This window comes from Eptesicus fuscus, chromosome 1, assembly GCF_027574615.1.
Source record: "Eptesicus fuscus isolate TK198812 chromosome 1, DD_ASM_mEF_20220401, whole genome shotgun sequence".
Classification (NCBI taxonomy): Eukaryota; Metazoa; Chordata; class Mammalia; order Chiroptera; family Vespertilionidae; genus Eptesicus; species Eptesicus fuscus.
Genome location: NC_072473.1, coordinates 111,624,433 through 111,641,658, shown reverse-complemented (window position 1 = coordinate 111,641,658; position 17,226 = coordinate 111,624,433). Strand labels below are relative to the sequence as shown.

The 17,226-nt window shown below is 37.5% G+C and overlaps 1 protein-coding gene across 2 annotated transcripts in view; it reads left to right on the top strand.

Moving 5' to 3' along the window:
- The first annotated feature begins 562 nt into the window (after window positions 1–562).
- Window positions 563–17,226, top strand: part of STK26 (serine/threonine kinase 26) — a 68,561-nt gene continuing 51,897 nt past the window's right edge. For both annotated transcript variants that reach the window (XM_054708015.1, XM_008153879.3), the window contains exons 1-2: window positions 563–706; window positions 808–958. In XM_054708015.1, coding sequence (XP_054563990.1) covers window positions 917–958 — 42 coding nt within the window. In that variant the 5' untranslated portion in view covers window positions 563–706; window positions 808–916. The remainder of the gene's footprint in view (window positions 707–807; window positions 959–17,226) is intronic.

The window sequence follows — 17,226 nt, the reverse complement described above, 5'->3', positions numbered from 1 at the left end:
TATCACAAGAGGTAGGGGTAGCCTCAGATTTAAGTCGCCTGAAGCATGTCTGGGGGCAGGGAATCCGGAAAGCAGGAGAGTGGCTGTGGATCTGCCCCAAGGCGTGAGGGCCCCAAGCTGGGGATACCCGACTCCGGAACTAGGCAAGGGTCCACTAAATCAGTGGTTCTCTGTGCCCCCACCCTTGGCCAGCTCAGGATGCCAGCACTCCCCAGGTTTCAACTCAAGAGGTCTCCCAGGCTTCGTGTGCCCCAGCCTTGCACGCCTGCCTGCAACGTGGCCGCATCTGGGACGTCCTCTTACTCCCAGAGTCACCCAAACTCTTCCATTCTTTGTCCAGGCCGAGCTGAGTTCCAGGCGCCCCAGTCCCTGGGTTCTCCCCTCCGCGTGTCTGGAGAGTCTCCACCTTCTCAGGCTCCAGCAACCCCAGGCAAACCCCTTCACTGAGTCTTAGTCTCGACACCGCCCGGCTGCGGAGCGGGGGCAGGGCCAATGATGGAACCGCCCCCAACCGCCTCCCGGACCAGCCCCGCCGAGCGGGCGGGTTGCTGGGGCGCCTCCACCTCCTCTTCCTAAAGCGGCGAGGCGCAGACAAGCGGCATCACTGGAGCCCAGGTCCCAGCCACCGCCACACACAGCGCCCCGAATTAAGGAGTAGGAGCACCAGCAGAGGCGGCGGCAACAGCGGCCGGGGGGCGCCATAAAGGTAGACTTGAGTCCCAGGGAGTCCCGCCGCGAAATGCCCACCTCCCAGCCCGTGGCTGCGCGCCACTAGCCCAGTAACCCCACTTCTGTGTGTCCTTCCAGGCCCGGGTCGAAAAGCCTGGGAGGGCCGCAGAGCTACCCCTGGAGGAGGAGCCAGTCCCAGCCCAAGGCGCCACCACCACAGAAGCAGTGCGGAGCAGCAGTCGCTTTCATGGCCCACTCACCGGTGGCTGTCCGAGTGCCCGGGATGCAGGTGAGGAAGCTCAGGCGGCCCCTGCCACCCACGTGACTGCCTGGGAGCCTTCTGCTTTGGGCACTGGCGTTGAAAGGCGGCCCCAGGGCTCCCCTGAAGGCAGGGCCGGGCGCTCTGGCCAGGTGACCTGGGAATTGGGCTCTAAGTGTTTTCTGGTGTTCAGGCTCAGTGGTGCCCTGTGCTGGGAAGGCGGGGAAGGACTGGGGCGCTCGTCGATGTCGGAATGGGGGGCGGTTATAAAAATAGGCCAGAGTGAGACACCTGCGCCTGCTGAAAGGATACCCTTGGGCACTGGAGGAGGGAGAACTTAACTTGGGAAAGACGGAGGTGCCTCTGAATTTGTGGGATAAAACGCAAGTTGTGCCTACTCCCCCACCCCCTAACACCCCCCCCCCCACTCCCAACACATACAAATTGGGGCGGAGCAAGACTAGAGGGTGTCGTTGGCGGCGACATTGAATTGGGCTCTTCCTGTGTGCACAGAGTGAAGCGCGAGGTGACTTCGTTTCCCTTTTTGGTGCAGCTTAAGGGCGAAGTTGTAACTCGCTCCCCCACCTGGCCCGACCCATAGTTCGGTGTGAGAAATGTAGGATCCCATATCAGAGTCACCTAGGAGATGACTCTCTAGCCCCCTCCTCTGCCTTTCCCACAAGGTGACTGTTGCAAGTGGTTAAAGGAAGCTTTTTGTACTGGATAAGGGACTGTTGCAATGGGACTCAACTTCTTACTGGAGATCTATCTACCCAGCCCCCTTATTATATTTTCATTTTATTAAAGAAGAAATAGCTATATCCATACTTTTTATGCTATTACTGTTTTTAATCGGTGCATTTCAAGCTATCTACTAAATGTTATCCAAGTCTACTAACTTTTAAGCATTCACGTTTTATTTTTTCCTTTGTCACATAGCCTAAACAACCTACTTATGAATAGAGGCTAAAAACACTAAAGCCTCAGTCTCTCATTATCTTCTAAAAATGTGAAAGCAAACTTTTTCCAAGTTCAATTTTTTTTTTCATTAGTAAATAGCTTATATTTCATTGGGGCCTCAATTTACTGCTAATTGATGCATGAAATTAATCTTTTTTTAAGCAATCGGTCACATTTTATACATGGTCACAAAAAAGTTATTCTTAAGATACTCCCCCCCAAAAAAGAACCATTTGTGTTAGCCATATATCTAATCTAAGGGCTCCAGTGTGTCCCTAAGCACCAGGCCATTTAGCTGAATAAAGTATAGAGCAAGTCTAAGTTTAGTCCCAGGAAGTCAGTGTGTATTTAATAAAAAAAAGAGAGAGGAAGAAAAGGGAAAATAAGAAATATTAGGGCTTCTAAAAAGGTTAATCCATTCAAGCTTTACAAAATGCCCCCTCCCAATTTTTTTTTCTTTTCAGGACACCCCCACTTCCCCCCTCTTTCCCCCATGGGCCCTGCTCCACACCCCATTCATTCAGTTCTGCCTTTGATTGTATTAAGTGAATTAGTAGTTTGCAACACTACAGTTTTGCTCTGTCTGATGTGGAAGAAAGTGTGAAAATTTTCTCACTGTACCCTTCTTTCCATTATGTGGAGAGAAGATCTTTACAGAGGTAAAGTTGGTCTCCAAGCTTTCCTCTCCATTGTGTGCTGGAGAGTCCGTTTGTATTTGTCAGCAGAGTGAGTGCCTCCCCTTTACCAAGTTTGTGATTATGAAAAACTCTGTGTGCTGAAAAAATCTGTGTACTAAGGAGAAAATAGTTTCTGGGGTTTATTTCATTTGTCTTGACTTTATTTGATTTATATGGTTTCTGGTCCTTATTTGATTTGTCTTTATTTGATTTATATGGTTTAGGAACTGCTTGCTATTCAGTATTTCTTACTGCTCCCAGCTTTGTTGAATTATCTGAGTTCCCTATCTCTGGAATTTCTAAATGTTAATTAAAATGGTTTAGAATATGAATCATGTATTTTAAATGATAAATTCTACCTTTCACTTTATGCCTTCCCAAAGTTGTGATTACTTTGTTCAACCTAATTTGTAGAGTGCAATCATCTCAATATTAGCAAAGAAGAGAGAAATATTTTTTGTCACTTTCTCTGTCTTAATAAAAATGGTAAATTCTTAACTTCTTATTTCCATTTTCTTGTATATGTAGTTTTTAAGCATTTGGTGCAACACAAATGTTTTCCACAGTTAAAATTGTATAGTACTCTAAAAATAAATTTGACGGCATGCAGTGTGACTTGAGCCTAGATTTCTTTTACTATTCTTTTGTTCAAAAATATTGCAGATGAGATGCAGAAATATATCATGAGCTTTTGAAATTCCCCTAGAGTTTTGTTAAAGAGTTAGGAGTAACTTTTGGACCTTTAGACTAGTAAAAAAAAAAAAAAACTTGGATTAACCATGTGTTCTTGAAATTAATGTATAGTAAGTATTTCCACAAATCAGGGTGAAGTGGTCGCCTGGCCTATAACTTTTTAACAGTTTATTTTAGAGAATTATGAAGATTGATGGAAAAAATGATTTTTCCAGAAATAAAAACAAAATTACTTTATCCACAGTGTTTTTCTCCCCCTCACCCCCCGCCCCAGGAGAGATGTGAAGTAGAAGCTGAGCTACCTGTTCTATCACTTAAGACTTCCAGCATTCCTGACTTTCAAACAAAGAAATTTCTGTTGCCACTAGTTTAAAATAGAAAAGAAACTTGGAGTGACGAAAGAAAACCCAGGATTTGGTCCAGTTTAAACTCTTCCTTATGAATTAGTTATTCAAACTCATTGTTGATATTTCTTAATATTGTGGTAATGAACATTTTTGCCACATTACACCAAATGTCAAGGATATGAATTTTTTGTATTTAATTTGTGCTTACTTCTTTAGTATATAACTAAAGGAATTTTCCATACCAGGAGCTAAACTCTTAAAAAATATTTAAAGCACAACTTTTTAATAGCACAACTTTAAAAAAAAATGAATCAATAAACCTGTTTCTTTCCACTGAAATAGTTACTCTTTAATGATTTAAAACATGTTCTTTTCTTTGAAATTTTTAGTTATAAATCATACTTGAGTTTGTTATTTCCCCTTAGAACCTGCATTGGTATTTCTAAAGGCAAGTATTCTAAACTGGTTGTTAAATATTTTATAAAATGTAGGTAGGAGAATAAAGTTAAATGTTGAATTGGAGTATTAAGTTATGTTGTGCTCTATGTTATGTCTCTTGTGAAATAATTTTTAAGTTCTTGCTAAAGAATTTAAAAATTAGCTTTCATGTATCTTTAAATATGATCAAATTGGTACTATTTTTTAATGGTTTCAGCTTTGAGGTTTGAGATGGAAATGAGGTTTAAGGATTAATGAACACTTTATTGAAGACTTCTGTCTAAGAGGTAGAAAACATTGGCTTGCATTGGTGAACTTAGTTACTGGGTTCTGGGAAGGATACAGAAGTACATATACTAAATGATCTCCACCTTTAAAAATCTTAAAATGTTGTCAGGGAGTTAAATCTAACACATGAAATATCAACTAATGCAAAATATGTAATACTCTATAATAGAATTTTCTGAGTGGAAGAGTTGAAGATTTACAGATGATAAACTGACCCCAAAGGATTGTTGTTAGGATCTATATTGAGGAAAGCATTTCCAAGCAGAGAAAAATTCTGAGAAAATGCATGTAGACAAGGAAGGGCACACATGCCAAATATGTGTGTGCACACAGTCTTTGAGAATGGGATAAAAATCACTTGGACTATGATGAAGAATTCCTCTAGAGACATAATAGAAGGTAAAATTGGAAAATTTTATTAGCTCCAGATTATAATGGTTCTTGACTTCTAAGAAAGAATTTTGGCCTGTGGACTAGACATTATACATTTCTGAATAAGACTCAATGAACAAAGTTATATATAGGAAGAGCAATCTCAACATTGGATTAATGGATGATCTAGATAATTGAGAGACTTGAGGCCATTTGATCTACTGAGGCTATTTTAGTGGGACAATCATGTCTGTCCAGATGTAATGGACCTTGCATTAACTGCCTTCCATATATCTAATACTACGAAGAAAAAAATATGATTACCAGATTTAATAATTAGCCAGTTAAAGAAAGAGGAATATAAGCTTTTGTAGTATTTAATATGGGGAACTGGGAGAATTATGATATATCTTAAATAATTGGAAAGTCATGGAGAAGAGCCAGATCTAGTAGGAAGTTAATGATTTCTGATTAAGGGGACATATCTTCAACTTAACTATGATTTATAACTGAAAACATCAAAGAAAAACATGTCTTACATCATAAGATAATAAATATTTGAGTGGAAATAGGTTTGTTGCTTTACTTCTTTTTAGTTTCTGTTAGGTTTGAGGTAACAGTGGGATGACAAAGTTAAAATATAGAACATGTCTATTATCTTGCTTGTGGTGATGGTTTCCACACATGCATGCTTATGTCCAAACTCATCAAATTGTATACATTAAATTATACATTTTTGTATATCAGTATGCCTCAAGCTGTTTTCAAAAATTGTTCAGCAAATACTTGAAAATGTAGGTTTGATGCTTTAGTCATTTATCACACATTTACTAAGCATTTACTATATGCTAGTCTCTTTTCTTGAAACTGAAGAATATGAGCCACCAGGAGGGAGAAGGTCATAATGACAGAGAGAATATGTTTAAGTGAGGGCCCTCATGAGATAGGAAGTATAAGTGAAGGATCAGCTTGTAAGGAAAGGACCAGTGACTTTAAGGTGCATGGGAGGAAGAGAAAATGTGTCAGGATCCAGAGGGAGTTAACTGAGGGGAATTCCTTAACTTTTTTACTCTCATCGTGAAACCTAAATTGGAGAAAAGGATTTGGGTTTGGTGCCAGAATCTAGTATGTGAAGTTCTAACCTCCCTTGTACCTTCTGAAGGTAATAATCAGTTTTGCAATTTGAGGTATAAGTGGAAAGAAAGCATCACCTTGCATTGATTAAACTCAAACCATTGTCCTACTGGTGAGCAGTTGATACAGAAATGTTGAGTATGCTAATGATAATGGCAGAAGACCATCTGGGACAGAATAATCCAAGACAACTGTTAGCTGAGAAAGTTGGGGGTGGTTAGAAAGTATGGTATCAGGGGGCTATAGGCTATAGGAAGAGTAAACAGTAATTGGGTGTGGTAGGATATGTGCCTTGAACACTAATGAGGGTCTAGAAATGGCACTTGACAACAAAGGTCCATCATCTACCTCCCTTGCTTGAGTCATAGAAAATGAGAGAATATTATTTAGAAGGTGCTTAAGAAACATTGAACATTGTGATACTGTGTTTTTTATTCTGGCTTTCATTTATTTAGTGACCTTGAACAAATTATTTATGAAATGAGGAATAATAAAAGCTAAATTTCCTTTGCCTCAATGAAATGTTAAGATGAATTAACTATCATCTGTAGAATATATTTTGAGCTCCTTTATAAAATTTATGATGTATATGGACAGTTAATCCTGCAAAGCAATGTTTTCATGTCATTATCTTATCTATCTTTTGTGTGATAACCCACATTTTTTGAAATCCAGTACCCCTCCACACACATACACATGCCGCTAACATCACCAGGCACCAAATCCTCTGCTCAACTTTCCAGACTTTCTGTTATCCAGCTCCTTGCTACATATATAAACTTAGTTATCACTACTTTTCAATAAGAAATCCCTTTTGTTCTACCATGCCAGTTACAGTTCAGTAATCACTGACTGACCAAATCCTACCTGATACTCAGGGTCTCCATCTTACTTTTTCCATGAACTTTCTCTGAATGTTCCAGACTACCGAAATCTCTCCCATTTCCAAGCACCTATTTTATCTATTGACAGTAGTCGAAAACTCAGTCCTTGATTTATATGCTGCCTTAGATTTTCTCTAATTATATATGTTATACTTGTCTTCCAAACTAGGTTGTAAATTTCTTAAAGGCAAGGACCATATATTTTACCTTTCTTTATACCATTAAGTATGAATTATATGTAATTGGCTGAGTGCAGTATAGATTAGACTTTTCTAACTTTTTTCCATTCTGTTTCTTTAAGTATACATATTGTGTGATGTTTAAATTATTGTAGTTCATAAAGGCTAGTTTATATGTACACAATGTAGATATTTTTCTACTTATTGAAATGATTTAAATGTATTATATCTAAGAAAATATACTTGTAAATAATCAGCTATTCACACTAAAGCTCTCATTCCCTTACCTTCCAAGGCCTTTGAGGGAATAAGGAGCCTCATTGCTTTCTGTAACTAGGGCTGATTTCAGACAAATTTATGCCTTTGGGAGAAAAAGAACCTCTTGTACCTGCCCTCTGCTCCCACCCCTCCAAAATAAACAAATAAAAAAAGAAACTACATTTCTCTCTCAGCTGTCACATTAGCAGAGTGTGATAAATTTCGTTCATAGTAAGGTGTTTTTGATTAATGACTTAGTGTATGACTTCTCCCAGGGATGTTCATATTTTACAGGGAATAATGCCTTTAAAAAAGGAAATCTAATAGTAAATTTTGGACAGCTTGATGATAGTTTTTGACTGAATGATGTTTTTTGAAAGAGTGGTAGTTTTACTTGTTGCTAGAAAATGGGATTAGGAGAACAAAAATTAACACCAATATTAAGTGTGATGCAACAAACTCCTTTTCATTTTTCATCACTAAGTCCCAAAGAATTTCCACCACAGGAATATATAAAACAACGTGTCTCTGGAGGAATGCCATGTGGTAACTCCTTTTTAACAGAACAAAAAAAATCAATAAAATATACACAAATAACATTTTGACTGCATCTGAAGTACATTTCTCATATGGTTGCCTGCCATTTTAGACTAAGGTGTTATATGGTAGGGACAACATCTTTGAATTAATGCTTATAGAAATCAAACATTTTCAAAATATATCGACTAATTCTTCTCAACAATACTATGAAATAGGAAGAGTTATCCAATAGGAAAAGGCCTTCAAATATGGATTAAAAAACAAAATAGCAAATTGATGGCCAACTCTATCCACCATCCGCTTTGTTGCCCCTTCCTAAAATTTCATATAATTGAAGAATTATATGATTATATGTGGATCACCTGACTTGCACATTCAAAGAAACTAGGAAACCTAGTACAAAGGAAATCCTATCTTTCTTCTCTATTCTTGCCTGTCTCTCCCCCAACTTCTCACCAGCATTTACCTCACTGGAGATAGAGGTACCCTCCCCCTCAACCTTTTCTGGACTTGTTTCAGCATTTTCCTGACAGCATCCTACTGGGCTTTCCTTTCCTTCATTTATCATATGGTCATGGATTAGAATGATCCATGTCCTAAAAAATCAGATTAGCCTATTGGTCTGACATAGCTCTGGATATTCTAGCAAAATTAGAACAAAATTATGGTTCATACTTCTTTCGGACTAGAGTAAGCAAAATTGTAGACAGCTCAGATGAAAGAGTTGAAAATATTCCAATTTCATATTTAAGTGTCCACTTCTTTCTAGTCAAGTAACTTAAAAATGTGCTGTTAAGGAAATCCAAAAAAAATACGTTTTTGTCTTTTTCTTATGAAAAACGTTTACTGAAAAACTTTTCAACCTTTTTTTGTGATACTTGTACAGAGATTGTGTTCTTAGTGATTTTTTCCCAAGCCCCTTTCATCTGTTTAAAAAAAGTAAGAAAAATAAATATATAAAACTCTATTAGTTTAAAATGCAAAGGACTGAAAAAAAATATGGATTCAAATCCACCATCATTGGATTTTTCAATTTGTTTATTACAGAACAATAGAGTGTCTTGCTAAAGAATAACAGTTGCTTTGAATTATAGAAACAACTTACCACTATCAACTTAATGAAGTTTTCCTGGATACAAAATCCATACCACACTAGATGTGTTAGGGAATTTCTAAGCACACTAGTGAGTTACTCTACCAGGTTTCAAGAGTGCCTAGTAACACAATCCTAGGAGTGCATTTTTGGCAGGTGGAAGAAATACTTCAAGAACATCTAGACACATCCAGATTTTTCTTTGAAAATGCATTTTTTGAGTCATGTGTTAGTGCATTTTAATCCCCTCGCCCAGCTTTCTATTAAGCCATTGGCTTTGGACATATCATTTTACAGTGTATTATATCAAACTGGGATTTAATTTGTTGATGCAGAATAGTAAAAATAACACAACAGTGGGTGATGGGCAACATAGATAACCAGGTGGGGCATAAGTTGTTATTAATGCAAGTCATTTGGTGGAAGCTGAGCCAATAGGAATCATAGTAATAATTTCTTCCCAAAGCCTCTGCCTCATGATTATGTCTGCCCACTGTAGCTAGTAAAGTTTCTCAACTCTCTGGTCTCAATTTCCTGCCGCCAGCCTTAAATTTAAGCAGAAGCACAAAAGAAACCAATCAGCAAACCATGCACTTATGCTACTAAGTATGGTGATAGAAAATACAACTTTGACCTCTGTGGTTAAGGAGGGCATAGTCAGTGTGCCTGGCAGCTTCAGGGAAAGAAGCATATTTCAAATGTATGCTTTTTAAATGATACTGACCTCATGGGAAGGACAGTTAGCAAACTCATTAATTAGGGTCCTGTTTGCTTCTCTAGTTTTAGTTCAAATCCTTTGTTTTAGTTTAACTCTGAGCCTTCCTATGTGCCTGTCAGTAAGTAGTAATATATTGGCTTTCCCAGGTTGGACACTGATGATCCAGGTTTAATGTTTTTCATTCTTAGTCTGCATGAAATAATGGTGTGATTTAAACTAGAAAAGTATTTGCAGCAAAGTTTAAAAGATCTACTTTGTATAGGATGAGGTGCTCGATGTCTATCTTTGAGATACAAAAAGTATAAAAGTCCCTAACCTCAAGAAGTTTATACTATAACTAGAGGCCTGGTGCAAAAAATATGTGCACAGGTAGGGTCCCAAGGCCTGGCTGGCAATCAGGGCCAAGTGGGTCCTTCTGGCTGCCAGCTGGGGCCTCTCTTCCTAGGCTGCTGGCTGCTGGCCAGAGCCTTCCTTCATTCCACGCCACCCTCTGGTGGTCAGCATACATCATAGCAAGCGATCGAACTCCCTGTCTCCAGGTCGAACACTGGAGGGGACACTTTGCATATTCATTTTTTATATATAGAGATTGGAAAAACTTGACATGGGTACATATAGAAATCTTAGACACAGAGCAATAGTGATGAATTCCAAATAGGATTGAAACTGCCATAGATGCGTTCCAAGGAAGACTGTACTAAGGGAAAAAAAAACTCTCATTTACAGAGTACCTTTCTGCTGGGTATTCATGCTTTATACCACTGCACTACATTGCTTCTAGACAGGGAAGCCTTCAACAGACCCTTAAAGGAGAATGGGAGATAGACAAGAGAAAAGGACAAAGAGGCACACACAAGGTTCTTTCTATAGCAGAGGTTTGAGGTAGGTGCTTATTGCCATGAATGGATAGGACCAAATTATAAAAGGCCTTGAATTCCAGACAGACAGTTTTTTTAATCCTGTCTACAACAAGGAGTTTTTTTCAGCAAGAAAGTAAACTGATGAGAGCAATGTGGTTTTTTGTTTGTTTGTTTTTGGAGATTGTATTAGGCTTCCAACCCAGCAGGCTGAGTTAGGGAAGTGGAAGGCTATATATAATATGCAAATATTGTAATAGCTCAGGCTATAGAAATAAGGATTTGATGTAGGGCAGTGATGGACAAACCTGAGCATAAACAAGAACCACCTAGAGAGTTTGTTAAAACAAAGATTGTCAGGCCCCAGTTCTAGAATTTCTGATTCAGTAGATTTGAAGTGGGGTCTTGAATTTGCATATCTTATGAGTTCCCAGATGTTCTGCTGGTCTGAGGATCGCTCTGAGCACCACTCAAGGAAGACTTAACAGACCATGGTGACTAATTCAATATGGAAAGGGGAGAAATATTATGGGAGAGTAAAGACTCAAAGATATGGCTGAGTTTGAAAGAAAATTAGTTCATTTCTAGAAATGTTGACTTTTAAGTGCTGGCCACAAATCCCAGCAGAAGTAATTAGTTACAGGTTTGTTCAAGAGTGAAGATCGATATTGGACGTGCTGCATGGAAATAGATCCGTGGTCGGCAAACTGTGGCTCACGAGCCACCTGCGGCTCTTTGGCCCCTTGAGTGTGGCTCTTCCACAAAATACCATGGCCTGGGCGAGTCTATTTTGAAGAAGTGGCGTTAGAAGAAGTTTAAGTTGAAAAAATTTCACTCTCAAAAGAAATTTCAATCGTTGTACTGTTGATATTTGGCTCTGTTGGCTAATGAGTTTGCAGACCACTGAAATAGATAGATGAAATTGTGAGGAATTAAAATAACATGATTTTGCCGAAACCGGTTTGGCTCAGTGGATAGAGCGTCAGCCTGCGGACTCAAGGGTCCCAAGTTCTATTCCGGTCAAGGGCATGTACCTTGGTTGCGGGCACATCCCCAGTGGGGGATGTGCAGGAGGCAGCTGATCAATGTTTCTCTCTCATTGATGTTTCTAGCTCTCTATCCCTCTTCCTTCCTCTCTGTAAAAAAAATCAATAAAATATATTTTAAAAAATAAAATAAAATAACATGATTTCTTCTCTAGCTGGTGTTTCTCAGTGGCTAGAAGATTGGCCCTCCCTGCCACTCTCTCTAAAATAAATAGATAAACAAAGAAATAAATAATGTAACATAAAATGCTTTCCAATTATCATTCTAAGAGGCCAAACTCAACATTGTGTTAAATTCTGCAACTTCCAAAATCTCGGTCACCCATCAACTTCTGTTTCTTTGATCCAGGTAGGCTTGAACACTTAGTAAATGCTCCTATCTCCAAATAAAAAACAGTTTTATTAAGAACATGAGATCTATTTGTGCTTAGAGTTGTAAAAATGCAATTTGGCTAATAAAATGCCAGTAAAATAAAATGCCAGTATCCTATATTCCAGTAAATGGCAATATTTCCCCCAAATGTAGACATTTTTAAGACTTTCCCCCCAATTTTGACATATCGCCAATTTTTATTATTTATAATTCCTTTTCCTCATGCTGTTATTACTCGCCCCTCCGCCATCCAAGTCCTGGACTTAATAACCCTGGACTGCTATTATGTGAAAACTACCTATTCACAATAAAAACTTTGGAAACTTGTGTTTACATATGTAAATTCGTGGAGAGGAGAGGAAGTTACTTCTGAACCATTAAGGAAATATCAAGCCACTTCCTAAATGAGCTTTTTGACTCCAGCTTCAGCTCTCTAAAATATTCTCCATACCTATCAGATTAATGAATTACTGTTTTCCAACAGGTACCATGTAGAAGAGCTCAGAGCTTAGTTAAAACAAAGGATTAGGACTGAAAATGAGAGAAGCAAATAGGGACTACTTAATGAGTTTGCCAACACCAAACAATGTGAACAAACTTGATTACACACCTCATTCATCAGTCTTGGACCTAAGTCACTTTCAATTTCTAAAATGAACACACAACCAATAAAACAAAATTAACGCTCATAATCAAAGTTTGCCACAAATGAGGATGATCAAAAGCATGTGCAGAAATGTACCTCTAAATTTTAAAGGATGTTTAATTATCATTAGAATAAATTCCTTGAGTCCCTGGGAGACTTTGGGGAATACAATTTGTTTGGGTGTAAAAATTCTGATATGTTTACCTTATACCTCTCACCTCTTATGTGGTAGCTGTTTGTTTTCCAGGATACTTTTTTTCATTATTCTGAGTGGTAGATTAAGTTTGTGTTAAAGAAAATTGATGGGGGTGTGTATATATGCACACAAAATGTCCAGTTGACCCTTTAACAACATGGGCATTAGAACTGAATCCTGATCAGTCAAAAGTCTGAGTATAACTGTTGACACCAAAAAAAACCCTAACTTCAATCATCCCTTGGTATTTGTGAGGGATTATTTCCAGAACCTCCCATGCAGATACCCAAATCCTCAGATGCTCAGGTCTCTTATATAAAATGGTATAGAACAGTGCATACAGAATGAATATAGTCAGTCCTTCACATCCGAAGATTCCCAACTGTGGATGGAAAATACTGTTTTGCATCAGCCATAGGTTGATTCCATGGACACAGAGGGCAGAGTGTATATTTATTAAATAATATATAAATGGACCAGCCCAGTTCAAACTAGTTGTTCAAGAGTCAACTGTATATTGTGCATGAAATATATTTTATGTCTGAAAACACTTTTAATCTGTTCAAGAAAATAAGGCTTAACATTTGCCTATAGAGTTTTTAATCAATTCTACCAATTTTAGACATAATTCTTTTTAAAAAGTAGAAAAGTGAATTATGGGTAAAAGATAAGATGATCACTAAATTCAAGAAGCAGAAAATTAAAATTTGACAATGTCATTTAAGAAGGTCTTTATATAACAAGAATTCAGCAAAAATTATGCACTCAGTAAAAATTATGGTATCCATGGATTTGCTAAATATATTTTATTAGATAGAAAATATGTAGGATTCTTTACCCTTTTTAGGAATATTTACTCCAATGTGAATACATATGTTTTTATGTACCTCAATCTAAATATGTAACAGGGTTATCAGGGTTTTATACATGTTGCATTTTTATCATGGCTAGTTCTTTCTGCCTTTAATATTTAAATTGTTGTTATTCTTGAAAAAATGGACTCACATCAGTCTTACTCTATACAGGATGCAGATAATGGGAAATTACTTTTAATAAAATTGAATGACACTGTCGAGCTATTTTAGTGAATTAGAATTTAATTGAACATTACGTAGAATTATATTTTTCAAGATTCTCAATTTTCTGCTTAATTTCTCCCATACAGTAGCCTTACAGAATATCAGCACATCAAAGGAACTGTTTTTGATAAATATAAACCAGTTTACCTGTTAGTATAATCAGTGGCATATGGGTATTATACAAATGACTTGTAGGTAACAGAAACTTGTGATCATTGTCTAAGCTCTTATTTTAAAGCTAATATTGTCATAGGTATGTTATACTGTGTATTCTAAGGTGATAGAGAATTGAAGGGATGGGGAATTAGATTCTCCTACAGTGATGAAATCTTATATCCAGAGAGCTGCTTTAAAAAAAAAAAACTATTTCTTTATGAAAAAAATGGTGACTGTCACTGAAAGATCTTTTTTACTGTGTCGCTAGCTTCCCAAAGGACACATAAAATGAAAACGTGGATTTGAGTAGTTAAACAATGAGTCAATTTCGAGGTTGTCACATAGGTGACACCTCCATGGTCATCTTTTTGGACTGTGTTTTCTGGTAATAGCAAGTGAAAAAAACTATTCCTGCTGTTGCTATGGATCTTCTATCTGGTGAGGTTTAGGCATCATTTTGGAGGCTGCAGTGTAAACCCTGCTTAGGGAAGGTAGAATTTCATGATACCAGAGGATTACAGAAAATATTGGTGAGGGAAAAGGTGTTGGACTCTGGAAGAAGAGAAAGACAGTATTTCCAAGGAAGGAGAAAAATAGTCTTTTGCTTTAAAGATTTGAGAATTCTATTTTTTTTTTTTTTTTTAGAATGGGAAATTTCTCTACTTTCTGCAGAGAGGAGAAAAAGCTAACAGGAAAGGAAATTGGGGAGGTAATAGTAATTCATTTCTTTCTTCTTGCTTATGACTTCTGTGATAAGAATTATGTGTACAAAATTGCTTTGTTATGGCAAGAAAATGTCTGTAAAGAGTATATTTGGTTAAGAGAAAGCTTGTGAAAGACCAGGGGAAAGAGCTGATATCATAGGAATGGTGATTTCAGCTGCTTTTCTGTTTAAGATGTGCAATTTTGGTGGCATGTGTACTGGGCCAATAAATTGTTTCTGGATACTTGGAGTCATTTTGGGTGGCATTTTTTTTTTCTCTGTAGGCTAAAGGAATACTTTCCACTAACGAGGAAAAGTGCCCGATTATCACTGTATTATATCTGGCTAATTTAGACTGTTATTGGGGGAGGGAGGTTAAAGAGAAGGAATTGTTCTTCCATATGACTGGACTTATTATTATTGTTACTTTTCCAGTAGGTTCTGGCCTTAAAATTTTCTCTCAGGAAATGATTAAAACAGTTCTTTGGAACCTTCAAGGCTGAGTAGTATCTCAGATTTACTTTAAAATAAGTTTGCTTAATGACTTTTTAGCACTATTTGATTTATGTCTTGGCTGAGAGAGTTCTAAGTGGTGTGTTGTCCAATTACTTTTTTCTAATAACACTTATGGATACTAAATACTGTATTAATTCTATTGTTGGCTTTTGACTTTCCAACAATTTAAAAGATATAAATGTCTTCACACTTAAAAAACAAGCATTGTTTTCTGCTCAGGGATTACAGCCCCCTGCCCCCATTTCAAGATAGAGATAGCTCTCTCCTGTTGTCCATTCATATGCCTGGGTTATTTGGGAGGGTGAACTTGTATAACTTAAAAGTATTTTAGCCGAAACCGGTTTGGCTCAGTGGATAGAGCGTCGGCCTGCGGACTGAGGGGTCCCAGGTTCGATTCCGGTCAAGGGCACATACCTTGGTTGTGGGCACATCCCCAGTAGGAGGTGTGCAGGAGGCAGCTGATCGATGTTTCTCTCTCATCGATGTTTCTGGTTTTCTATCCCTCTCCTTTCCTCTCTGTAAAAAGTCAATAAAATATATTTTTTAAAAAAGTATTTTAATTTTATTACTCTTTTGTGTAATTTTTATGACAGTATGCCATGCAGTTATAATGTTTGATTATGAATGAAAGATGAAGCATGGCTTTGGACGATTTTAAAAAACTCCTTTAACTGAAAAGATGATCTGTATATTGTGAAAGAATAATCTTATTTAATATGGCCAAGTGGTTCCAGAGCTTGAGAATTTAGTTATTTTTCCTGGTAGGCTACTAACTTGTTTTCTCCTAACTACTAGAATACAGAATGTAGTGTGTTCTGTTGCTCTATGCTATGAAATAATGCCTGCATACATCTCCTCAAATATAAAGTGAGGAGATTGTTTAGCTAACCCTTAAACTCTAAAACTAAGCCTTGAGGATTCCTCTAAGGCAGGGGTCCTCAAACTTTTTAAACAGGGGGCCAGTTCACTGTCCCTCAGACCGTTGGAGGGCCGGACTATAGTTTAAAAAAAAACTATGAACAAATTCCTATGCACACTGCACATATCTTATTTTGAAGTAAAAAAACAAAACGGCAAAAACACCCGCATGTGGCCCGCAGGCCGTAGTTTGAGGACGCCTGCTCTAAGGTGTCTAGACTAGGCTGATATTTACAAAAGATAAGGCACACATGACTATATATAAAAATGATCAGGTATCCATTTCAAGCAAAGTTTGAATTAGATGTAATTAATTTTATACTGAGGCAATGAATGTGTAATTACTTTTCTACTACATGTAATTAATTTTCTACTAAGAGGCAGTGAGGTTATAACATTTGACTTATGCTTTAGACAAAAATGACAGTTCCTTGGAATTTTGGATTTTAACTTCTCCCTAGTAAATTTTTGAAAGCCTATATTTTTTACATAATATCATCTTTCTCCAGTAGTATTTTTTGAGCTTTGTTAATTTAATGCAACCCTTTCTCAACCACAATTTTCATCTTAACCACAAAACAGAGAAAATGATTTGAGTTAATGTTTTCTCAATCCTCCCAAGAAGGGCACAACTAAGACCATTCTAGATTCACTGGAGAGGTTCATATATTATATACAATGGATTCCTTAGAGCACCAGACAGCAAACCATAGCCAAATCCTGCCTACAGCCTGTTTGTGTGTAGTCTATAAGCTAAAAATAGTTTTTTTACATTTTAAAGAGTTGTTTAGAAAGAAAAATATGTGACAGAGACCACAGACTGTAACTGGCCCACAAAGCCCAAGACATTTACTCTATGGCCCTTTAGAGAAAAAGTTTGCAGATCCCTCTCTTAAGGCATGGAACCTATTGAGAATTGCTGATCTAATGAAAGGAAACTTCTTAGTAGTAGAGTATTTTCTCGAGATTGGGGATGCAGTAAAATAGTAGGAAAGTTTCTTTTTATTTTGGTAAATAGCTTGTATATTGGTCCCATTATTGTAATGCTTAATTCAAGGAGAGACTGCAGATAATAGTAAAGAGGTAGATATATTTTTGTTTGTTTTCTAGACATAAATTTTAGTGGTTGAATTATATGGAAAGTTGTATTGGTAACTATAATGAGTGGTAATTTGTGTGTGTGTGTACAGATACATTTTAACAGTTTTTTTTTGTAGTTTCTAAAGC